Source organism: Diorhabda carinulata, chromosome 8 (assembly GCF_026250575.1).
Source record: "Diorhabda carinulata isolate Delta chromosome 8, icDioCari1.1, whole genome shotgun sequence".
NCBI lineage: Eukaryota > Metazoa > Arthropoda > Insecta > Coleoptera > Chrysomelidae > Diorhabda > Diorhabda carinulata.
The window spans coordinates 22,835,796-22,863,312 of NC_079467.1; the positions used below are offsets into that span (position 1 = coordinate 22,835,796).

The following is a 27,517-nucleotide window of genomic DNA, read 5'->3' on the forward strand; positions in this document are numbered from 1 at the left end:
TTTGAAGAGTTTTCGTGGCAACTTCAGTTTGTTTAATTTGCCTCAAATTGTTTTATAGTTATAAGTTAACAATTTTAAAAATTAATATTAGAGCAGGGATTGTTGGAAGCCAAGTCGATGGTCCCTTTATCCTTGAGAGCAATTTGTAACTACTCCAAAATGATTTCAACCTGGAAAATTTATATTCTGATTTAGGAAACCCTCAATTACCAGTGAAAATGGTTGGAAAATAATTCCTAGCTCATATGACATGGCATTCCAAAACATTCACTGTTTTGAATGACTGCCTTCTTGCTTTAATTTTTAGTAAAAATAATTTCGCGAGAAATAATTATAGATCCATGAAAATTTCAGTTTTCTAAAATTAGCTCCTATAGAGACGAACAGTGAAATTTACTTCCTTCGTCATTTTCTTCCAAAGTGTCACAACATTTGACTTAGTGTAGATAAATGACATTTTGAGGTCTGCACCTATTGAATTTAAAGCTACTACGTAAGTTTTATTATAAGCTTTTGTTTCTTTCTCCTTATAATGAATGCTTTCTGTGTTTAACATTGCAGTTTGGCAGTACATTTCAACAGATATTTCAATTTTTAAAAGTATTATGCAAGACTGATTCTAAAAAATAAAAATTGAAATCGATAATTTTTTATCTTTTAGAAAAAATCGAGAGTCGAAGTAAATACATATATCTAACTGTATTTTTCAAAATTATGTTTTAAATCACTATAAATTGAAGACGTTTTGTATAATAATTATTACTTTATAAATCCTTATAATTTTGTCGAATTCGTGTCAGAATGTCCGATTCTCTTTACCGCCCTAGCTACCCTCATCCCTGTACCACAATCTACTTTTTCCCGCTTCTACGAACGATATCGCTAACCAACTCCGATGGCTCAATGAATGGATGGATGGATCAAAGCTATAATCTAAATTGTTTGCAGTAAACATCGAAGTTGTAGATGTTATAAATTTAACATGTATAAATATCTGTTTGTGTATTATTAAAAATTTATTATATAAGAAAAATAGTGGTTGAATATGTTAGTGACGAAATGAAAGAACATAAAAACACAAAATGTTTCATACCACACCACAATCACGACGTTAAACAATATTTCGCACTAATAAAAACGCAGCATGGGATTTTATTATCAAAAATGAAAAAAAAAACTTCATGCTTAAACAATGTTGAGTGTCCCATGGGGTGATAGTGCTTGAAAATTGGCTTTGTTAGTTAAACCATGGGACACTCTCAAGCGAAAAGTGTTTTCTGTAAGCTCGATAGAAATCAGTGTAACATTAATTTACAATATGTCAGATTATAAAATGATTTTAAGTACATGCTTTTCGACGTTTCGATTTTACTTCGGTCTATATTGAATTTAAAAAATATTTCGATATGTTTTCTCATAGTGAATTTCATGCAGGTGATACGTTCTTACAATCTAGTTTAATTATCTATAAAGTGTGATAAACATCGAGGTATGTATGGTATTTATAGATAAATTAGAGGTAAAATCACGAGGCTTATTTCTGAGTGAATGGGAATGTCAACCGAGAATATTTTCGAATTTGGGACGAAACTTATCCACGTGAGATCCAAGAAAGATCGGAAAAAAAACTACTGTAGAATGTGTATTTTGTACTGGCAGCGCCATATTTCTTTGAGAACGATTCCAGATCATCATAGTCAACGGCTATAGCTCTATAATTACCAATTTTTTGGCCTATATTGAGAGATACAGACACCAATAACATGACGACGTTATTTGCCACATAGCTCGTGCCACATTAGACATTCTGTACCAGCGATTTGAGAGCTCATGAAGAGCTGATGTGAGCTCTGTTACATCAACGTGTTACTAGTTGATGAAAACCGTGACACCCAGATCTATACTTCGGCGATTACCAAGATCGTGCGATTTACGATAATTGTGTCAATACTATTTTACGGTTGCGACTTCTAAATACAGACGCAAAAAAATGGAATGAGTTATCGAGAAGGAAAACTAATAAATAAGCATACAGAAGAAGAAGTGGCCATAATAACAGATTTGAACAATAATGGAGAGATATCCTGGATATACGAGAATTAAGGCATAAAATTCGACGTTTTTTCTGACATTTTGGAGAATGGATGGGGTGAGTATTGAAGAATCGTTTATCAGTCTTAGGAATGACCGATTCTTTAATCCCAGTTTGCCTACCTCAGGTGAAGAACCATCAATCAGCTGATACCATGGTTTTAATAACTTGAAATTCTACCAAAAAATAAAAAAAACTAGCTACTGGTTTGAAGTAATTTCTTTTTATTTACTATAACTATTGTATTGAGACCTATTTTATAATCTGACAGTAATAGGCAATATACAGAAAGCTGTGAGTATAACAGAAAGCTGAGAACTGTAAGCGGTATTTAGAGTATACTAAAAACTATTAGTTAGCCCTTAAAATGATTTATTTTCTGGTTAATCGTTTTAACAATGAACATTAGTTTTGTATTAGTAGGGCCAAAGGAATATTTTGTCGTTATTAATTTGGTTTATAACTTTTGAATAGCTTAAGCCAATTTCGCACCAAAAGCATGTTGCACATTTGACAGTGTTCTTTGGTCAGTGTTTTGAATAAGTACAAAATGTTCCAAAAAATGACAACACTGCTGCTGGAATTATTAACAAATATACCTGTTGTTGTCATTTCGAGGAAGGGTATAATAAATTGTTTAAGGTAAGGGAAGGGAATATAAACACAATTTTTCATAAATAAGGTTAAAAAAAAACTACTCAGCGTTTGAATTTATTTGTTGTTCAAACGCTCAATAACTAAACAAAATCTAATTGGTTTAACCGACTTGCAAACTCCATTTTAATGTGGCATATCACGGTAGGGGATACATAGTGTTCAAAAATTGTAAAAATGAAAACGATCTGTTCAAATCTATCAAAAAATATTTGATACAAATATATTTTCTTATCAGTAATACCAACTAATTATAATTATAAAAGCTTTCCTTTGTGCATGAAAACAAAAATAGATATAAAGTCATTTTTCGTTATGAAAACAGAAATATTAAAATTTTATGTTATTATAGATCCGTGAAACTATCTCTAGAAATTCTTTTGTACTATAACCGATATTTTGGAAAGATGTACATAAAATTGGAGTTCAGGTGGCTCCGAAGACGTGAAAGACACAAACGAAGCTCTGAGCTCTGTAATTTGTTCAACTTTTTGACGATAAATTAATTAGAGCAAACGTCTTAAGAGATGCTTGAGCTATAATAAGAGATAAAGATTTATATAGAACTAGAAAAGCGTATAAATACGACGACGTAAACAGCTAATGAAGCATGTGATAAATTAAAAGCAGCATTTGAAGATTTCGGATTAACGCGGCTTTTTAGTCTTTCAACCTTGACAACTAAAATTATTGTCGATGATTTAATAGTTCCCTTAAACGATAAGGAAGCTAAAAGTTCAAGATGAAAGATAACGAACAGGTGGAAATAATCAATAGTAAAATTTCTAACAAAGGAAATTCAAGTAGCAAGTGGTAACCCCATGTGCTGCAGCTGAGAAGGTAAGAAAAACATCAGTCATTAAAGAATTAGCAAGAAGTGAAAATAACGAGAATATTGTATCAAAACGTAGTAGGAAGCTTTACTAATTGTGTCAGTCATAATCACAACTTAGGAGCTGCAAAATTGGGAGCGAATCCTAGCTTACTTGAAAGGTACAGAACAGTATAAACTAGAATTTAAGATATCTGAAACTAATTTGATAGAAGTTCTGTGACAGAATGTCCTCAATCTAAAACAATCTTCAGTCTACTGGAAAAGGAAGAATCTAGCTCAGATGTCACAGTACAATGAAGCACTTGGAAAGATGGAATTTTGTTAATGCTTTAGAAATCAAAATTAAAACTTTTGTTTTCGACTTTTTATTTTTAAATTGTCTTTATTTTTTCGTATAGTACACTGTTTTTATATAGTTTTTCTAAAATGTTAGTCAAAACGCCAAGATAAATAACTTTGGAATTAGGTATAGGGAATATAACATGAAAAATATTGTTCATTACTCGAGGGTTTCGAAAACTGGAAAAATACAGGCTTATGCATTTGATTAAACAAATTATATGCTGTAATTTGAAAAAACGTGACATTTAAGTGTATTAGATAATAGTTTCTAACATATTTATAACATCAATAATAAGGTTAGAAAAATTTTTTACACTCTATATTTATAAGAAATTTTTTTAGTTAAGCAGAAATTTCTGAAACAATTAGAACCATGTCGATGTTCCACTTTATTTTATTAATATGTCTCACTAGTACTGATAAAAAAATATATTTTTATCCACAAATTTATTCATAGTATATTCAATATTCTTTTTTTCATCATTAAATCTACTTTTGTAGTTATTTAATTTTGTAGGGCTGACGTATTTTTCAAAATTAAACAAATTTACTTACCACTTTAGCAGACCTATAAACAAATGTCAAAAATATCCAATTTGTTCAATATAAACGGCGAATTTTACTCGAAGAACAAGTAACCGAACGCGAAAAAAATCTTACTTAAACTGAATTTCAAATCATTAACGTATAAACTGAAACATAATCCAATTTAGTCCAAAGGAGGCCATATAATACCTTCATAATTAAGTCATGCATACGTATGACTGTGATATAACCTAACGAAGAAGATCAATAGATTTAATTTTTAACGAAAATCACATGTAATAATTATTCTTTTTCTCTTTACAATTCAAGTTGTACTTTTAGCTTTTCATACCTATTTGAAATTTTGAGATCCTATCTTCAAGATGATTAACAGTAAGTGTCATCAATTTACGACTTTTTAAAATATTTTCTTAAAAAACAGTCGATCAAATTGATCTTAACCCTAACGCCACTATCGGAGATGAAATTACAAACTATCCATTCTATCTTTTACTATTCACAGTAGAAACACAAATTGTAATGTATATGAGCTCCATCTAGTATCAAATGTCGTATCTATTAAATATTCGAAAATAAATCGAAAAGAAAATCTCACTATTAATGACATAAGATTTTGAAACAAATAATAAAACAGAATGTATTATGGAATGATGATGTAAAAACTTTATTGATTTTAACAAGAAAGAAAAATTGAGGTTGACAACACCAATGTCTGATAGAAAATTTACATCGATCAGAAAGAAAATAAAAAGGAATCTTTAACATACAAGTTAAGGAATGATTCTGTTCGATGCCGTTTTATGACCTCGCAAGGTTCAGAGAAAAAACTTTAATTAGGTTATATTTATAAGCATTCATTTAGAACTTATCTAGCTATCATTTTCCAAAATTTTGTTTTGAAACATTGAACAATTTTCAAAGGAATGTGAAACTAATCAATTATTGATACGATAAGTATTCACTATTCTAAAAACATGAGAATGGAAAAAAATATTTACGTATACGTCAAAGTAACAGTAGCCACTTCGTTTTGCGTTTCTAATGTTTGTCAAAGACATTGATTATCTGGTTTTTATTATTTTGTGTTTATTATGACGTTAGGGGGTATGTTTTGAAATGAATTAATGAATATTTTTTAATTTTATAATTGTGTACTTATAAATTTTCATTGTTGGAGCGTAATGGTTATTAAAAATAGGTTAAAATCTCTATTATATAGTGGTGTATATTTATTATAACTATTACTAATCAATACTAGATGTATACTGTGTGTCATTTCTAATGATAAAAATTTATTTCACTTTAGTTATACCGTGCACTCATATGTTTTCCCCTACGAATCCTTAAATGCTACATTCTAGGATTTTAATCGAATTACACGTTTCAAACTAAATATTCACAGTTTTTTTCTCTCTTCTTGATACTTATTTACTTGACCTCATTTTTGTATAAACGTCTATACCTAATTAAATAAATATACACGTTCAAAGTCATCATTTTGAATAGTATAATCGATATCACTTTTGTGATAAAAGTTGTGATACTTTTGCATAATACATTCTAGTTATTGTTTGTTGATGACTGGAAATGTATACATTTCTTAGATATTCCACGAATAATGTACTGAGGACAACACTCGAAATCTATATGAACCACGTTAAAAATTTGTATCAGTTTGTCCCAGTTTTATGTTTGGCTTCGGTAACCTTCCCTGTTTTGTTTCCTATTTTCTTTTAAATCTCGTCTCTATGTTTTTGCAATGTAGTAATAAATATATTCCACTGTAAGATTTTTTTGTGCCATCTTTCATTTCTACTGTGATATAAATCTCGTTCTGAGATTCATTAGGAAAGTTGTGGTAGATTTGTTCAAGAAAATACCATATATCAAAGAATTGTATTGTTGTTGTTGTTGATGTTTTGAAGAATTAAATAGCATTAAGGTAAATTTACGTTTCTAATCCAACCATTTTATTGAAAGATGATGGTAAAGTGCAGATACAACAATATTAAGACTTACGTACCCTTTTTATACGTAAAAATTATTTGATTCCCAAATTTTCTATTATAAATTATCATCTTGGTAAATAATATATCAAGAAGAGCAAAAAAATTGTTAGTAATCGGATAATTTGGGGTTTGATATGCCACATTTGGTGTAAAGAATACTCATTTCCAAATTTGTAACAGAAGTTGTTTTTTTTTTTATTAAATTACGAGTATTCTATACACATGAACAACTAAAAAAGCACTATGTTAAAAATCCAAGCGTAATCAAAATTTTGAAACTCACCTTGTACTGAGGCAACCTGCTCTCTTGTTATAAAATCAGCTGGACTAGGAGGTGGTGTCTTCGAGAATTTTGGTGATTTGGGATCTGGAAATAGTTATAAGCATATTGGAATATGATTCCATTAAATATACGTGTGAATTAGGATGAATATTTACAAGCAATTTGAAAAAATAAAAGGAATTAAGTATTTCATCCAAATACTGACAGACAACACATATATGTTAATCCAAATTTGAAAACTTTTAGAAAACATATTGACTGATCTTTACTCAAATTATTAGATGTTCAGCTTCTTCGGCTAGCTTACTGAGACAGCTGGCTCAGCAATATGCAATTTTGGATTTCTCATGGTTTGACATGAAGAGGTACTTATTATTGGGCCTGACATTCCATTATATCCCGTGCTACCTTAACTCCATCGAAAATTGCAGATTATTATTAAAATTAGAAGTCTGCTACAAATTTAACTGCCTATGTCCAGTCAATTGGCAGACATGATCAATTGATAGTCAAAGTGATCGGTGGATTGGGAAGACTGCGGATTCTTTGATAAAATGTGATATGTCACGCATGGTTTGGCATGAAAAGGCTCCACTATTTTCTACCACATACATTACAACGTCTTACTGTAACGTTCTATATCAAATTATGGATCCCATCTTTAAACACATCGTCCGACAATCGTACAGAAGCTTTAATTGACGAACTTAATATTCTATGGTCATTCTATGGCTTCGGCCCTGTTAAACCCTCGCCCGTTGATTGTGCAGTATAGAGCGTACGGATTTGAAGGTCCTATTGGAAACTTTTCTTTCCGATAGACAAGTTTCACTTAATCCAACAATCCGATCTCTCTCCATGTCACAACAGGCGAATTGTACGAGATTAATGCATTTCTCTTGACTTGTAAAGAAACTTTGAATGAATATCCACTAATTTAGAACTCTGAAGCAAATTAAGAAGAAATCTGATGGCAAATTATGGATAGTTACCTATATACAGACAGACAGATTCGAGAAAAAATTGATAAGGTCTCACCTTCATCTGCGATCAACTTTGGTATCGGCTTCTTCTTCTCGAAACTCTGCGTCACCTTCTCCAGTAGTTCCGCGTCTTCAGACAGCTTGTGCGGTTCTTCGAGTTGGATTGTGCGTGTATCTGTAACTACAGTGGCTTTGCCAACTTGCGTTTGCTCTGGAGACAAAGTTGGTTCCGAAACTGTTGATTCAGATGGTGGTGTGGTTTTTATTCCAACTGTTTTAGAAACCGTCTTTATCTCCGGCGTTACTATTGTTTTTGTTATCGTTTTTGTGGTGATATCGTCTGTGGTTTTTTCTCTTCCTAGCACTTCTGCTATTTTGTCTTCGACGAGGTTTTGTTCTTTAATTGTTGTTATTTCTTGAACTATTTCGCGGCGTTGCGAAGACGCTGGAATTGTTCTTTCGGCCGAGAGACGTTTTACTATTTTCTCTCTTCGTTCTGCTACTGGTTTATCGAATTGCTCTTCTTCTTCGTCTTCGTCAGATTTAACAAACACTTTTTCTTCAGCTGAATATTTATCTTTAATGCCAAACCGATTAACTGAAAAAATGAATTATTCATTGATATTAATAATATATATATTTGAAATTTGAGACATACAGGTATAATTCTAGATTGTACCAAAGACCCCGATACTCCCTGAACATTCTTTTTATGTTTTTTTCTGATTAATAATTTTCATAAAAAATAAGATTATTATTAACAATCGAGAGCTCAATCCACATTTTTTTGGTTATCATGGAACATGAAACAAGGAGTTTCTGCTAATATTGGTCATGGATATAAACTCGAAACAATAATTGTTACACGACACCTAGAACCAGTGAAAATGAGACCCCTAGATGAAGACAATTGAGGACCTGGAGATGTGGTAGTGCGCTAAATATAAAAAATAGCAAATAGGATTATGAGAGCATAAGAAAGATTTAATAATGAAGTGATAAATTTGAATACCTGAGTGATTTTCATAAAAGATGGAAAAATGGATATAGGGATAGGGAATAGATTGAGAAATGTAAATAAAACATAGGGCCAGAAGCAAGAAGTCTTCAGAAAAGAAAGAGAAGAAGACCCAAGAAAACTTGGCTAGAACGATAACACAGTAACGCAGAAGAAACAGGAAAAGAATACGACAAATGAATGAAGTAGCAAACAACCAGAAAGAATGAGAAAATGAAGGCAAAGCTAAAACCCCCAATATGCTGATTCTCGAAAAGGTATTATGAGTTCTAGGAACTTTTTAGAGAACCATTTTTGAACACGATCTTGTAAACTGATGATAATTTTTGGCGAGATAGTTATGAACTCGTGTGAAGGGTAACTTACCTTCTTGTATGTCAAGTACTGCCCTTGGGGCAACGTCCTCTTTCACAGCACCTTTTTCTTTCTCTATACTATCTACATCTTTTTTCAGTCTATATTTTCCTATCTCCTCTTGTTTTATCCTAGTGATTGTTTGACCTCCTTGGTCAACATTTAGGCACTGAGGTATTATGTCCTCTCTTCCTATTCTCTTAAGGGCGTTCTCTAGTGTGTTCGTCTGTGCTTTGTTGCCGGTTTGTGACAACCACATTCTGAAATGAAACTTTTCGTTATTTTATGAAAAACAAAGTGGAAACAACATAAAATTTGTAGTAATCTCTTTCAAATTACTGAATTTCGCTATGAATGCACTAATATCAATAAACGAATGTCTGTTTGGTCTGCTTTGTTTTACTTTTTCACTACCACATATGAAGCTGTATCAAATCGTAATATTAACCTAAATTCTACGAGGAGCTAAAGCCCAGTCAAGTCCAACAACATAGGGATAAAATTGATAAAACTATATCTGACACTCACATCAGAATTTTGAACTACTTTGTATTAGTTTTTTATTCAACAATTATCTGAAAAATAATTAGTGCAAAATTTCAAATTACAAATTACCTCAACATGCTCTGCGCCTGTTTAGCTACACTATCAGGATACTCTGATTTGATTACATTGATCTCTGATGTGGTAAGTCCAAGTTGGTTAGCTAAAGATACCCAATCTTCGCCTAATAAATTGCTCATGTCTGCCAGTCTGGGATCAGGTCTGTAGTAGTCGAAGTTTTCTGATAAGAACCTGTAGTGTTTAACTGAGTCGCTATCAGTAAGGGATATAGTATCTGTTACTATATCTTCTGGTAGGACTATGTTGAGAATGCAAATCGGTTGTTGTGGCGGCTCACCTTTCGGTACCTGAAATTGAATTTATTGAGAAACAATTTAAATGAATTCGTAGCTACTATTTTTTCTAGTTATCTCTACCAATAGATTAAACAGTTATTATTTCTGTTACAAGACAATTTTAATGTCTTTGTAAGATTACAAAATTATTAATATACTGTCTCACATTATCTATTTGAAAATGATATGTACTTACTTTTGGTTCTTTCATGAACAAACACCTACTGACAGCCTCGGCGTGTTGATCTTTAACCCTAACAGAAAACGGGAGTCTATTCTCTTTGAACGCTCTGAAGGAAAATGATAATTGTTCACCGCTCTTCGTGATAGGCACCAAATTTCCAGCGAATTCTACAAACTGTTGTTTACCTTCTAACACTTCTACGTCTCTACTCTTTGCTACTTCAGTGAAATGTTCCTGATGTTCTAAAGTCTTATCCTCTTTATCATCGGTCATGCAAAATACTCTCAGTCTTGCCTCCAAAGGATCAACTCGTTTCGCAAATACGACGAATTTAGCCATAAACGGTACGTGTATGGCTTCCCTGAAAAAATTGTTCAGATCGAAAACATGTATTAGAACATAGAAAGAAAGGAATTAATTTTATCGTAATCGATAGGGCCAAGTTTAAATTGAGAAAAGCGAGGTAGAAAATGGAGGAAAAGGAAAGTTACCTTGGAAAATCTTAAGAAATTTATGGCTAGACTCGACCTGTATACATTGTACTTCTTGAGAATAGTCTGGATTCTAAACATGTTCATTCTTTTACTTACTGGTCGCATTGTGGATGGTTGTGTAGCATTGCTATTAACAGTTTACACGAATATTACTTGCAACCAAACTCTTATCGTTTTGGGCATAATGGAAAGAGCAAACAGTCAGCAGTACATCTTTGGTTGATTGGAATGATTAGCTTATTTCTTTGTACATGAAGCCGGTTAGAACATTTCAGGTATTGCATTTACGGTTATCATAAGCTGAACGAACTAGAAGTAGAGAGCATGTGGTTCCAACAAGAAACAGCCAAGGCGCACAATGCAAGTCTTAAACCCAAGTTTGAATTTCTTCTCGGAATGGTGCGTGAGCCGATTTGCAAGATTTCAATTGTATTTCTAATCATGGTATACTTACTTATATAATTCTGTTGCCATTTTCGTGGCGTCTCCTATGTTTCTACAATCCATCAGCCAAAATCTAGCTGACACGGTTGTTGTAAAGGATACGCAATCATTGACGAATGTTAAGGGTGTGGATCCAGTTACGTCTTCCCACTGCGCTCTTGTTGTTCCACCTGAAGAAAATGGAAAAGTCACGTTTAAATAATTCGTATTTCGTCTGTTAGATACGTCAATCATTCCACGAAAATATGCAGATTTTCCAATTTGAAAATTTGTATTATGATTTGTACATTTGGGTATTTGTTACTTCAATTATAGAATCATGCGGTTCCAAGAGAATAAAAACCCATTTCTTAGTACATGATTGGTAAAATTAAATCTAAACCCCCATTATACCTTCTTCATTGGATATTTATAATCAACAATTATTTGAGAGCATTTCACGAGAAAGAATGTTGTCACTTTATCAATTAACACAATCAAATAATAATAATAATTTTTTGCCAAGTTTCGCGATATATTTCTGTTCCAGAGAAAATTTGACCCCCAGAAACTCAGTAAACGAAAGTATCTTTGAAATGTAAACGAATACGTCAAATGTTATTAGAAGGAGGACGAATTTCCATTCAAGAATTCGAATTATGAAATTTAACTGCATCTATATATCGAATCCAATTTTTCATATCTTTCCTTTGTTGGTTGTTTGCTTGGAAGTGAGTCCGCAATCTCGTGACACAATTTTGAGTTGAATTTTGAAGACCTCAAAAGTTTTCCAAATTGAGAAATCAGTTGAAAGGGTTAAAAACAAAGTCGTCAAATCCAAAATATCGTCAAAGTTACTTCGTAAATAGGAGCAAATTGCAATGCTTTGTGTATGGAAATATTGGGGGTTGATGCGGCGATGAAGAGAGTGTTTTTTGGTATAAATTTGGAATGAAGAGTTTTCCTTCTCTTGATAAAATTGATATTTACCCTTTAAAGAAAATATTAGTATCTGAATTTCGAAGGGATCAAGTGATATTGCACTTTATAAATACGTTTTGTAATTGAGGAAGGGGGCAATTAATATAGTAGTTGACTCGAATTTGGCTCCAAGGTAGGGATAGAAAAAAGTTTATTATTGGTAGTAGAATTAAGTTAGAATATATTTTCAAACTTCAATAAGATATTACTTAACTTAAGATTTTAAAGTAATTTAAGATCTTAAAGTGATATATTGGAAACAACAAATTATTTACTGTGGCTAGGGGGAGCTGAAGGATGAACTGATAATATGGACGCTTCTCGGCATTGCCCACATAGAAATTATGTAATAATCGATTGAAATCTACTCAAATATCGACGGCATTTCCCGGTAAAGCTCTACTTTCTCGTATCTCACTAATCTTGATTTTAAGATGGAGGTCATCTCGAATAAAATGGAAATGGGTCATTATTTTCGATAATAATTTGATCTAAAAAATGACATGCTATTGTGGAATGATCGTTACGTACATTCTATATTTTTTATCATGCGGTTGTATTCGTTTTCTACAATGGAGACAAAAATTAGCGTTGACTTTATTATATTTCAATAATAATAATTTACATTAACATGTAACAATTTATTCAAATGCTACGATGTATTATGAACTTTATGGTTCCATAGAATATGATAATTGAATTATCAAAATTTCTAAAACTCAATTTCTTTGAACTTGAGGCATCGTCCAGCGATAGAAAATTCTACCTTTCATAAACACTATCTACTTTTGAATCAATATTTATTTGTGTTTTGTTTTTTTGTTTGTTTTTAAAAGTAAGAGTAGAATTCGAATATTCTATTGATATATATTTATATTTATAAAAGATCGGGGAAAATGGACGGAACAAAAATTTAAGGCTTAATTATGATTCTCGTTAAAAATCGTTGCAAAATTTTTTGAATATTGTATTTAAATCCCAGTTTTTGGAATAAGACGCCGCCATCGGGTAATATTGGTGCCATTTGAAGAAATTGGATGCTATGATCCGTCAAAAAGAAATCATCATCTATATCTAGAAATCATTTAGAAACTTACTTTCAGTTTTTTCATATATTTTGTGGTTGAATATTAACATCAACCTTATCATATCAAATATTTCAATTCACATATTAGTTCTAAGTTCACTTTGAACATTCCATTTGAATAATTTTTAAAAATGACATTCAAATTATTTTTTAACATAATTCCAAAACCATAGTGCAACTACAGAGGTACTAAAAAGTGAACACACCGCTCACCCAAGCGATAATCATAAGCAGTAGCTTTCCTTTGTTGAAATTAAGTTTTTATAAATACGATTATCAAATATTTGAGAAGGTACCGAAATAAATCAGTTACGACCAAAAAATTAGCAACTAAAATCTTATGTTAATCGAAAAATAAATAGTTGATAGATAATTGAATATAATGATGATATAAAGCGTTCCTGGTAGGTGTTTACCGCCAAATTTTAGGTAAGAATTTAATTTTTTTATTAAAAACCATCTTAATTTCTTTAATTATACAAATTACTGAGAATTTGATGAATAAACTGCCGCTGATAGGATGCCCGACCTCATACAACAAACCATACTCAATAATTCGTGAAATTATTCAAGTGGATCGTTATCCAATCGTGTATTTTGCGATTTTCACAAATTTCCCTGAATAAAGAACTGGTTAGCAATACCCCAGATTAAATACTACAGATGTCTCAATTAGATAGACAAACGAAAGATACCCAAAGTAAGAGACTGAATATTCAACCTCGACTTAAATGATTTAAGTGCCCTAGGTCCCAACGGCGTTTCGCATATCTGTAGTATTTAATATGGGCCAATACAGCGACAAACAACTACCGGTAGGCGTCATTGAGTCGCTGAGATCGCAGGTGTCAACAATTTTTGACGAAGAAATTTCAAAGCTTGACCATCGCTATTATATCTGCCTTAGACTTTAGTAACCTTGTATTATTGAAGTCTAACTCTCCATTATTATATAGTGTCGATTGAATACCGATAACACCAAATAACAATTTGAGGTATTGAAAGAAACGAAAAGTGAATTGCTGTCATATTTCGTATCGTCCAAAATGAAGTATAATGTACAAATTAAATGCCGGATGACGTTCAAACCATCGATTGTTATCGCGCCCAGCTATGCGAATTTTAATAATATCTATTAGTAAATATTGTATTCATTTCGTTATTAGTTATTTGCAAATGTATTCGAGCTGTGCTCCCAGCCCGTTTTCTCAATGCCTGTTCCACTGGATCATTCGATTCAGTATCCGTATTCACAGATCATCCCCTACATGTTCTTCAATCTACAATCTTCAGAAATCTTCTTGGCTTTGCCATGTATGGAGGAGTGTACGTACCTTTTGTTCGCAAAATTAAATTCTTAAGGCATATTGTTATTCTAGTACCATCGACTACTACGTCTTCATACTTGTTTTCTTTTGAGAGTGCTTTCAATGTGGCATTCTCCCATTCAGATCACTATTTGTCTTATATACTACTGAGAAATATTTAACTTGAGTTTTTATTTGATTTGATTTGATGCATCCCCTTCTCTCTTCATTTTCTTTGGTTCATTATGAATCGCTACATTACAAAGTAAAAGATACCTCTCTCCCAGTTTATATAACTGTAGCAAGGGTCTATCTCAATCAGTATGCTGGTCTAATTTCATTTTCTCTAAATTATCAACTTTATTTCGCTCCATAGCACAAGGGATTTTCGGAAACTATGATTGAATTAACCCCTAAATGTTAGGAAAGTAAACCGGATTCTATTCTGTTACATCGTGGATAAATACGATCAGCTGATGGGTTTTTTCGCACCTTAAGGCTTCATGCAATCGAGAAGAACTTGAAGCATAGTAAAAAGTGGGAAAAAACAAATTGGAGGCTGGAAACAAAACAATCGAGGAGTTTACTGCCTCCGCCAAGTTTTTCATAGATTCATTGTTAAGTAAAAGTGAACACAGTCTTTTAAAGTAAAGTGGAAGTGGAATTTTATCTTTCATTATACACCTCCAACATTTCTCCAACAGAAAATTCTAGTTTAGTTGCTAATTTTTGATACAAAACGAGTGGAAATAGAATATGAAATATTTTACACTTTTCTTAAATTGTTCAGTGATAATTTCGAAGGAATCATTAACGTAAGAGATCATAATAACGTAGCATAAAAAGCTAAAAGCATTTTCGAACATTCACTAAGGCCATCCATATTTTTTCTTTTGACTAAGTGAAGCGATGCAGTGGTCAAAAGCAGCATAAGCAAAGCATTCAGTTTAAATGTTTCAGAAAAGACCAGTCGAATGGCAACTAACTTAGTGTAGTCTCTGTCGATTCACTTATAGTTTCAATTTAAACGACTGATCTAACGAAGGAGGGTCAAAAAAAACATAAAATAAAAAATATTGTAACGAACAAATGCAGCAAATCTAGAAGGTGAATATTGCAATTTGTGTTTTCGTGATTTTTATCATCTGTTTGTAAAATAACATAAAAGTTACGACTAGAGGCAAAATAAAATATATATATATATATATATGAATTCATAGATTCAAAATATCGAAGTGAAGATACACAGTTTTAGGGAATATTTACAGTGTTTATCTGATTATTTCAATTATTTCAAGTAATGTATAAATCACCTCTACGGACAACATATTCAAAATAAAAAATTTTCAGTTTAGTAATAGAGGAAATTCCTATAGAACTTGATTAATCAGATTCCGATGGTCATGCTAAAATGAAATAACATACTTCTAGAACGAATACCGTTTCAATTCAAGCAAATATTTGATATCAATTATATTTCGTATTTCCAATAACTGCGTACATTCATTTCTCAAAAATACCTAACAAATAAAATGATTAAGATAAGACATTCTAAAAGGGGGGCAGCCCACAAAATTGTCAGTTAGTTACCTTTGAGAGATCTTTTCCGAAACACCCCTGGGTACGCACGTGAAAATTTTCAACAATTGCGCATTAGTTTTTACCAGAAAAGTGACATCATGACGTCATTATGAAAATTTTACTTTCACAATCTAACGACTCCAATACAAAATTATAAATAATTCAACTCACACCCTAAATAAATTAGATCTAATGACTATATGTAATCTCCAATTACATGATTGATGAGAAAAATAAAAAAAATGTGTTTTTGATATCAATTTCCCCAGAAAGGTTTTCAATACTTTTATCTAAATTTATTCTAAATTCAGATAGGACATTTGAAAACATAAAAAAATACTTTATCCTTCAAAACAGTTTCCTTAGTTTACAAGAAAGGTGGCCGACGTGCTTTACCGTTATTATAACGGCAGCTATCCAACATAATCCCTACTACAACAGGAGACCTACTCGACAGGCTGCAGATACTCAAAGCATCAATTTTTCGGAATTACTCCCTGTAGAAGTACAGGACCTGTGGAACCACCTACCAAAGCACTACAATCTACGGAAATTGAAGATCTATATCTACAGGCACCACTCTAACTACTCTAGTGCACTAGTATCCTCTTGTGCTCGCATTTAACATAAAAACATAGAAACTCCTTTTTCCCAACGACAACATCCTTTGGAAGCCTTCTATCTTTTATAAAATTTGAGCTCTGTCCAATGGAAATCAAAGCAGCTTCTATATTTTCATCAGGAAACTATGATGTGCGGGATTCCTGCGGGAGCGCTGCTGAACTAATAAAACTGAGGCGTTATTACGAAAGAGCTGAAGCAATGGAGTATTGAATGGAAACGCAGAAAGTATTTTAATTTTTTTAAATATTGCTGACAAGTAAAGAAATGAGTCTTCTTTTTCTCAACATCACCGGAAATCGTAGAATCAACTTTCGTACTATCGCCTTCGATTGGAAACAGCGTGCGACACACGTTTTCAGCTCTCATCGCCAATAATGGTCACCGTAGGACAGGAATGCAGCATAGGGACTGTACGGTGGATGATTGGACAGTTATCAGCTAAATTTCATCTAAACTGCTACTGCTGTGGAGGACCCCAACACCTGCAGTAAGCATTCCTCGTCGCTTGTTATGAACTATACGTCGTCATATCTGCAGTGTTTCATGTGTTGTTTCGTGCATTCAGAATTTCATCAACGATCGAATCTCGCATTCGGCGGGAGCCTTCCACTTTGAGCTGGGATCTGTCCGGCTGATATGCGATTGATACGTCATAAATTTTTCATGCAAGCGTAATTGAAAAATATGCTGCGAACCAGCTATGAATCAGGAACGATTTTTGTTTATTCATTATTAGAACAATCCCAATTGCAAACAGTCATGGACATGTTCCAAATATCTAGTTTGATATAGAATTCGAAAACAATTCTTCGGAATATATAAAGCGAGTTGTAGAATGTAGCAAGTTATATAATTTACAATTCTGTATGGAGTCAATTTAAAATTATTTCCCTATTTTTCAATACACTCTAATGCTATTCAACGTTGAATTTCTCTAGCAACGTTTATTTTTGACCTTTGAACTACTATTTAAATATGATTGTATTGCCTGAAGTCATTTTGTTTGTGACGTCACAATGACGTCATTCGTTTGATTGAAAACACAAAGCACGAGGCTGGCAAACTCTGTCCCTTAGTTTAGGTATGTTCCGATTGACTTTTATGATCCGCGGAAAATTGTCATTTTAATTTTTGTCTGTACATGGATTAGCTGACTACACCTTCAATCTTCAATCAAATATTTTAACTATATATGTTTAAGCATATATACATGCTCATAGGTTGGTTCTGTAAATCATTTATTACAACTGAGAGTAGATTTGTCTAAAATTTGGTTAATCTATTGATAATAACATATTCTTATATTTCTTTAAACTAACCGCGTTTATATGGCGCCAACTGGCGTGATTTTTTTCAATTCAGTTTTGTCGAAGTTACCACTTTTATCTTGATGCGAAATAACTATTTCCAGAAATTTCCAGACAAGGTACCTGGAGAAAATAAGATCGCGGGATGTCTTCAGTAGTATGGCGGATCAAACAACTAAAACAAGAAACTAAGATATGTATTTACAAATCGACAATCAGACTTATATTGATCTGGATATAAGAAACAGGAACAGAAACATCAAAAAGGAAGCATCAAAACGAGACCACAGAAATAAAATATCTGGAAAAATATTATTAGACCGAGAAAGAAGCGAAAACATCAACCAACGTATTAGTCTTACGAGAGTCGATAGACTGGTGAAAATAGCAAGGGATAGATCTCCAATTGGAACACGATGTATAAGTCGACCACGAAAGAGGCGGAGAGATAGTTTAGAGCCATTACGAGGAGAGATATTGAAGAAGGAAGAATCGTTGGAACTTTTATGGAAGGAAGAAGAGAAAGAGGACTCAGGTGAACCGGAATTTACGTTTAATAACTTTATAAAATTATACCGCGAGATTTCGGGCTCACTCACAAAACGGAACACCGTTAAAAAAGGAAAGAAAAAATTTTGAGTATTTCTGATGTCACTTATCCGATAAAAGTCCAGGCCACTTTTTATATAAATTTTCCACAGTCTTGAAACAGTCAATGGCGAATTTACCGATTTGACGTCTGTAGGCTATTTATTTGTTTCTGTAGACCTCTGCAATTCGATAAAATCTTACAATACAATTTTGCGGCATTTGAATTTGAAAAATCGTTAATTATATTGTCATATTGTTAATTTTAACTCTAAAATTTGCCTCCCTTTTAAACTTATCACCCCAGGTTACAGCCCACTCAGCTTGCTGGTAAATATAAATATAATGTATTCCTATAAATTGTTTAATTGTTAATGTCCTTGAAACAAAACTACTCTCCTTTGCTAATTGAATCGCAATTTACAGAACAGACCTGGTAAGTAAACTATACTATGAAAAATGTCTATTCTAAAAAATACTTATTAAGATCTACAAATCTATCCTACTATTTCACTCATCTACCGCTTGTAACAAAAGCTTGCCAACCCCTTAACGACAAAAACAATTTACAAAAAATACAGGGCACAACACAACATCAAGACAATAATTTGTTTGATGATAACAGAAAGGAAAATAACGAAAATAATAAAGAAAATATTTGGGGATTTGTTATACTGTTTGTTTGGAAAGGATATTTTTAATTTTTATAAGAGTTTATAAACAATAAGAATAAATTTCGTTTAATCGAAATTTAAGTCTGATTAATTCAATTATATCATGGGTCAAGCAGTAGAATGTGAATTGGATTTATTTATGAACAAAGGAATAATTCTCGAGTTAACGTACTAAAATAATTATGAGGGGTACTTTTTCTACAGTTACACAAATTTATGTCGTATTAAAGTTGATTTCGGGCATACGACCCCAATGGCTAGCTCGTAGAAGGCGCAATTCTTTGAATTTGTAGGTGTTCAATTAACTGGATCTTCACGGGAATTATTCTTTCGCCAAAGGTTCAAAATTCACTGGCGGCACATACGATAATCATTTGAATCTCTAAAGCTTTTGAGCGAAGTTGCTGTCGTAAAATTTTACTTCCATAAAACGGAAAATCACTCCAATACATGAGATTGGCGGCAAGTTTATTGGTTAGAATCTTCTTCAATGCTTCGTTATAGGGCGGCTACAGCTTCTTGAGTGCGTACTGTTTGGCATGACACATTATCATTTAGAGTAAATGTGATCCGAAAAGGATTCGTTGTTATTTGAATTAGTCACCCCGAAGGACCATTAAGTACACCACAGTGTGTACACGAATAAACGTAACTTCGATTTTTGTTAGGTTCAAAAAAATATTCCCGATTATCAGGTTTCATTTTGTACAAAATGTTTATTAGATATTCCTGGAAAATAGTGCGGAGGTGATGAATTAGGGGATCTGGTAGATCACTTTACTATATATTTTCCTCAAATCTTTAGATATATTTGAAAACTTTACTAAAGTAATTTCGAACAGCAACATTAAAGTTTGCATCTATTGCATTCCTTTTTGCTGCGGAGAACGAAACTTATTCTTCTTAATAATGTTACAAAAGGATTCTGTATTGTAATATAGTTTCAAATTGAAAAATTGAAATAACGCTCAAATATTCTCCATAATTATTTAAGGGATTTGATCGATCGGTTTTGTGGGAGTTTTAGTTAAACCTCCTCCTTCAACAAGTTCATAAATTCTTTTACTATTACCGTAATCTCTCATTACGAGAATCGTTTTTTTTTCTTGTTTCTTAAATATAGTTGAATGTTGATGTACTGAATACCTTTCACTAATGAAATGTGAAACATTTCATTGTTATAAATAATAACAGAAAAATCTACAACTTTTTCTATACAAACTGTATCTATTGAAAGTGAAATTATCGTTATTATTATTATTACTTATTATTCTCTGCTATCTATAATACAGTTTGCACAATATTGGCCACATATATTTTCATTTTAATATTAATACTTTCAAAATCAGTATATTTAACGAAGTTTCATCAATTACTTGTCCCATTATATAAATTGATGTATAAGGTATCGAACGAGACACTATTCAATTATTCTTTTTGATATAAACTCTGTCAGACATGTTATTATAAATTTGATAATCCACTTATCGAAGTAAGAGAAGATAATGAATAAATAGCTTGCATTACGAAGTCAAGCTAAAATAGAGTCAACATTTTCATTTAAAATCATAGTTTGTATCCATCTTGTGCGCGTCAGCTAATTTGGGATACAAAATGGAGGATTATTGTCGTACATTTCAATCAAGTCTTATTGAACGAAAATGAATATGAATTATGTCAAAAATTTTCAGTAGTAACTTTTGGAATAATTATAATAATGAAGTAATAACCAAATTATCATGTCTTCAGAGGATCATATTCTGAAGAGAAGTTTAAGGCAGGTACGACCAACTTTTTTAGGTTTGCGGGTCATTTGATAATTTCATCAAAACCTATTTAGTCCTTTAGATGCTGCGTTTTTGGTTTATTTTTCTTCTTTTAATTAGTATATTGGATTTGAAATATTTTTTTCAATAGGGAGTGACGGCGTTTATCTGATAATAATATAAATAAAAGAACATTAGTTTGTTCACTGTTTTCAAAACGTTGACGTCTATATTTCGTTACAAGTGATTTTTGAATTGCACCAAGTTAAATATACCCCTGTGGCTTATATCAATTTCAAAATATATGAGAAAACACGTTAGTTCTCTTTTTCAGGATGTTTGGAAATACATTCAATTTATCCCCGTCCTTCCATTCGGCTATCAAATGTATTTCCAAACCAACCCGTCCACTCGACGGTATGACAGGTTTTTTACGGTTTTTCTGTAACCTGGTGGACCCTATCATCAGTAAAATGGCCGACGATAGGGAATAATATGTCCGGAGTTGTACCCACCCACTACCAACCACGGTTGGTTTCATCGAGCCATTTTATTTTGTTTTATTTATCAATTTATAAATGCTGCAAATTTTAATTCATCCACGATAGCTGATAAACACAGTGAAGGCTCCCCTAAATAAAAATCATACGCCTTAAAAAAGCCACAAATCCTTATCTCTGCAGAGGAAGTTTTTTCCTATATCAGGACCATTTCTATCCAAGATAAAACTTTTATCTTCAAAAACGAATTACAACTTCTTTGTCTCTCTCATTTAAAAAGAAACTTGACTGCGAGGCTGTTTGAAAGACTTTATGAAACAAAATAAATGTTTAATTATGAATGTGTCAAAAAAGAAATTTTTTGAACTTAGGTAACTGGTTAGGACGTCATCGTATTGAATTAAAAGTATTTATGTCAAGGATTGTTCTAATTAATGTAGATTTGAGTAATTTTTCAGATGAATATATCAAATTATATGGAACGGAATTGTGTGTGATATTCATTCATTATCTATCTCTTAAATTCAAGAACCCAAATCCCCTTTTGTCATTTATTTATATATTAAATAAATTATTACCCTTGTGATACTTACCGGTTATTGAACATAGAAGTCTCAATGTGGGAGCAGATCCAGAATATTGATTTATCATCCCTTGAGAATGAGCACGAGGAGCAGGCATACTTAATGTGATGGCTTTGTGGAATTTCCTTCTTCTCGGTTCCACCGTTACAACTGGAGAAACGGCTACGCCATGTCCGAGAAGTTTTGCCGTTAGTTCAGGATCTATTGGTTGAGCCTAAAGAGAAATTTTGCGTTTGCAATAGGGGGTACTTTTTGTAGATTTATTTATTTAACATCAACAAATTAACTAGAAGATGAACTAACGATTAACGGCTTGGTAAATAACAAAGTTGATAACATAAATTGAATGGAGGGGATCGTGGTCCTCAATTAGGCGTAATTTTTAGACCCTGGACGACTATAACATCTATTTCGCATATTTTTCAAAAAATGCTACGTGTTTAGAGCTTGAGGAAGAAATATTGGAGAAAAGTTCGAAAGTAGACTTTATGATTATTTTTCAAATAATTTAATTTCATTGCAAGACGTTTGGTGCGAGATATATCAGTTCAATTTGATTTATTAAAGGGTTGTGTTTGGCCCCGCTTAATATAATCTACTTGAATCCATTAAAAAGTCTGACTTGGTTTTGTACATTTTTGATTTTTTCTTGGAAGCCGAAATAGAGAAAGTTTTCAAATTGATAACAGTGGAAGCAAAACATTTATTTACCTTTTTATGTGCAGTAATAAAAAATATATGAAATGATAGAGACTAGAACAGCACAAGCGTATACTTACCTTAAAAAGAGAAACACAGCAAAGTAGCAAATGAAGGAAGAAAGGATAAGGAAGAAGGGTGTGACACAAAGCAAGGCTCGACAGCGAACATAAATACAAATAGCTGTGTGGCGTGCAAAAGAAAAAGTAAATAAATGAAATGGAATGATGGTGTGATGTAATTTGACATTTTCTTTGAGCAGATTACCCAATAAAATAGTTGATAATCTGTAAAAGTTTTCGCGAGAACATCTGCGAACCGTGCTTTGTTTTTGTCAGATTTCGGCTACAACATTTAGTTAAAATGAAGTTATCCATTATCAAAAAATAAAAAAGGTATTCATTCATAAAGAAGACGTAGATATCAACTATGATACCGATATTTAAAATAGACTTCAATATGAATACAGCTACGGTTTTAGAGAACAAAATGAATAAGAAAACTATAGTATTTCAAATAGTCAACAAGGAATTTAAGACTCTCAAACTCAAAAATAAACTAGAATGTAAAAAATATGTATATACAAGATGACAACATTGAATGTAACGTGAAACCAGTGTAAGTGATAAAAATGAGATGAAAAAAGAAGGAGTAGATATATTTTCATCTTATATATTCCTCCTCAAAGGATTTCTAACACAACTGGGCTAAAGTAAAAAGAAAATGGGGGAGTTTGAGCTTACCGCTCATGCCAATGACTCGATCCAGCAAAACCAAGCGTTCATTAAATATGAACATTCAAATAAGCTCAGTGTTTGGGACTATAAAAAATAAGAAAGCAACGGGGTAGCTGAAGCTGAAATATGTCAAAATACTATGAAGCAAGGTGAGATTTCTGACAATAACTCTCAACATATGCACATGATGAATAGGATCCAAAAAATAATTTTTGCAGTATTTGAGGAAACACATCGGATATTAACCAGCAAAACTGTACAAATCAAAGCCGAGTGGAACAGAGAGTGTTGCATTGATTGAGAACGTCGAAGATGACTGTAACGACTTCGGAAGATCTACTGAAAAAATTAGAGGAGAAATTGGCGAAGGGAAGTAAGAAAAGTCATTTTGTTAGCGTCTCGAATGAAAATATTTGGAAGGAAATGAATTAATTTTCACAGAATCTCTTATATCCAGTAAATGCTTGAAGTGAAACAAAAACAAAATGGAGTCTAAATGAAATAACTCATAATTTCTAGGCACAAGGAATATGAGAATAAGCTAAGAAATTTAAATTTAAATCCTCTTCAAATTTCAAAAGCCAGACAGTTATGAGTCAAATCAAAATTGAAAAAAGAATTTGGTTATAAAAGATAAGAATTTATTGGATAATTTGGCTGAGTTAAAATAAAGAAAATATCAATTGGGACTTTACAAGTGCAAATATCAGTTAATAGTCTTGTCAAATTATATGAAAATTTTTGTTTTCTCTATTTTTCATGTTTTACAGCCAAACGATTAGTTTTACCATGAAATTAGTCTATACAAAACATGTAGATCATTCAATTATCTACAAAGATTGTTTCAATACTTTTTCTTATGAGAAATTGTGAGAACTGGTAAGATAACTTTTCAATTAACTTATTCCAAAACACTGCCGTTGGACTGGCAATATATTCCATTACTGAAAGTCTTCCTTTGGAATTGTTTTCGTCTATTCTGTCGTGGTCTTTTCAGGATTAAGTGCGATATATAAACGTTTCGCTCTTTTTTATTTTCGAGAACAACCTTGGGACCTATAAATACTTTAATTGCCAAAAACTCGCCAATTAAAACAGACTAGGTTGTGATGAAGAAGGAATATTTTAAAGTCTCAACTTGTATGCGAAACAAGATTAACTAGAATATGTAGTAATTTTCGAAATAAGTAACTCTATTACAAAAGTGGAATCTGCAATGAAATTCGATTTATTCTTCATCCATAATTGCTTCTGCTTGAATCAGTCTAGAAGTACCAGTTTTCAAGAAGACAGTTGTATCCAAATGTTGAAAAGCCATCTAAATAGTATTCATACTATATTATCAAGAAGATGTCGCTCTTATTACAAGAAGAAAAAGAACAGAAACAAGAAAAGTATTATACGATTATGGATTTCTTCTCTGTGAAATAGGCATATCGAAATATCCTAATAAAAAATTATTTTGACCAGTTTTATCTCAAAAAACAAACAAAAAAGTGTCGAGACAATTATTTGTAGATAATTATAAAGTGTACAATTTTTGTCTTGCCCAAGCTTTTGATAAAACTTCGCCAGCTTTCGCTTAAAAAAATATTTTCAGAATAATGGGAGCTTTTGCAATCTTGCATATGTAATTTGACCGTACCATAACTTCATTGATATTTCGAAAGTCGTAAAATAACTTTTTATTAACGATGAGAAATCACCAACTTCTCTTTTCATCGAACTTTAACAATGTTTTAGTGACCCTAACTCGAAATAAAGTTAAATTTGATTAATTGTCCCATCTGTCAATGCATTTTTACTAAAATTATCGAAAAGCTAGAAACCAGACAGAATTATCTGTTTAGAAAGTTTCTGGGTTATTTTTTATTTTATTTTATTTTATTAGACGCTAATTTACTTCTTTGATATATACCCCTAATGTTTTTTCTAAATGTTGTAGCCAAATATCAATATTGGTGATTTTAAAAAAATGAAACGTTAGTTTATTAGTATAACTGAAATTTTATTGGGCACTCATACTGTTTACATCGAAGAGTCTTAAAAAATCCAGTGATGAATTTGTATTTATACTACATTGTAATCATTATTCGCCGTTTTTGAAACATATTTCTTCACTGCTTCAACTAAATACTGTTAGAACTTACATTTTATATATTATTCTTACATCACAACATCGACCTACAGTCAGCGAAATAATTAACTTCAACCAATTTAGCACAAATTAATGAATAGTGTAGGGTACTCTAGGACCAATTACGACATTTCGATACTATTTTAATTGTAGCCACAATAGTATAATGGTTATATTAATTCATTTATCAGGATCCAAAAAAGTAAAATGTTTCATATTTAATCCCCGTTGAAAATAATAGATTGTTTTCAAAAGAAAATTACTTCAACATTTAACTTGATTCACTCAAGGTACAGGTCTATTTGTTACTTCTGCAATAGACACCAAGAAGAAGAGAAAAAACCATCAACTAAGAAGTCAGCTGCTCCATAAAAGAATAACAAGATCTATGAGGTAGTTTGTTACTTTTACCACTATCCTAAAGTGGATATCCAAATATGTCAATTACACTCTTTTAGAAATAAAAAAGAAGACCTGACGACCCCAATAAATAAGAGGAATTTCTTACCGAGATGTGCCGTTTGTTCAAGGGTCCAATCGATTATGTCTATATTTAAATTTAATATTAAGTTACGTGCAAAATTGTATTTTTAGCATTACATTCGAAGCATGTGCTACAAATTGTTGCTGCAACTTCGATATCTTAGGATTCACAATGCAACCTTCCCCTACTACAAAAGTACTTTGTGATTGGTAGATAAAATGTGGCTCCTATAGTAAGTTTTGTTTGAATCTATTTGGAAAGATGGAATATTCATAGTTTTATCATTTACTCAATGCTAAAATAATGTCGGACAGACAAATCGGCCATGGATTTTAAAGACGAATACAGTACTTTTGAAAAAGTGTTCTTATTCGATTTGAATCTATTTTTTAAGATAATTGAAATATTAATAAACTATATCATTGATTATAAAAGCCATCAGTATTGATAGTTTTATTAGTAAATCTCTCTTAGATCATTGAAAGTTTTTTAATCGGTCTGGAGGATTCTACACCTTTCATACGTCAATGTTAAATGGTTAACGGCTAACGGCGAAATGATAATCATACATGAATGGTTAATTATTAGTGAAACGAACAGAAGTACGTTGTAGATGATTGCAGTGTATTTTAAATTTCAGATTTTCCAGAATTCTTAATTATCTAAACAAAAATTAGAAACTGGAAACTTTTACATACTATTGATATAAACATTCCACGGTAACACAAATATTTTCGTCGCATGCTTCATTTGGGTATATACAGAAAAGTATAGAATGATTCAATTATCTCGAAAACTGCTTGCATTATTTATAGTGGTATTTATAATCGGATAATTTGTTATTGTCTAGAAATGAAAAATATTTTCATATACTTGAATGATATAATTGATAATTTTAACGTTATCTTTAATGTATTTATTGAAAGTTGCAATAAATTGTGTGTGTCTAGAAAAGAATGATTTGTGTTATGATTATAAGCTTCAAGGTCAATATAATTTCCAGCTGTTTTCCAGAGGGTAACTCAACCAAACTATTTAAAGATTCGGGGAATCAAAAATAGTGGATTATTAGTAAATAGGCTCGATTACTGCAATAGAGAAGCTACAAATCGCCAAAACATCATCAACCTTTTTTAAGATTAATAATCTTATGAGTAATTTACAGCAAAGTTCAACCAGATTGGTGTGTTCATTCATATAAAACATGGTTGAATCAAGATTTGTCTGATTAAAACATTAATTCATTAAAGTGAGCTTAATTGGTGCCGTATATTCAAATTCATTCCCAAATACACTTTAATTAGCTTGACAATTTCCAAATCCAAGTATCTAATACACTGGAACT

The 27,517-nt window shown here is 31.9% G+C and overlaps 1 protein-coding gene across 39 annotated transcripts in view; it reads right to left on the reverse strand.

Annotated features, from left to right (window-relative positions):
• The window catches only part of LOC130897163 (ankyrin-3-like), a 217,828-nt gene that overhangs the window by 94,343 nt on the left and 95,968 nt on the right, over positions 1–27,517 (reverse strand). For all 39 annotated transcript variants that reach the window (XM_057805840.1, XM_057805839.1, XM_057805835.1 and 36 more), the window contains 7 exons: positions 22,125–22,329; positions 11,148–11,307; positions 10,212–10,560; positions 9,732–10,027; positions 9,129–9,376; positions 7,800–8,342; positions 6,762–6,845 (listed from right to left, as the gene is read on the reverse strand). In XM_057805840.1, the coding sequence (XP_057661823.1) occupies positions 6,762–6,845; positions 7,800–8,342; positions 9,129–9,376; positions 9,732–10,027; positions 10,212–10,560; positions 11,148–11,307; positions 22,125–22,329 (1,885 nt within the window). The remainder of the gene's footprint in view (positions 1–6,761; positions 6,846–7,799; positions 8,343–9,128; positions 9,377–9,731; positions 10,028–10,211; positions 10,561–11,147; positions 11,308–22,124; positions 22,330–27,517) is intronic.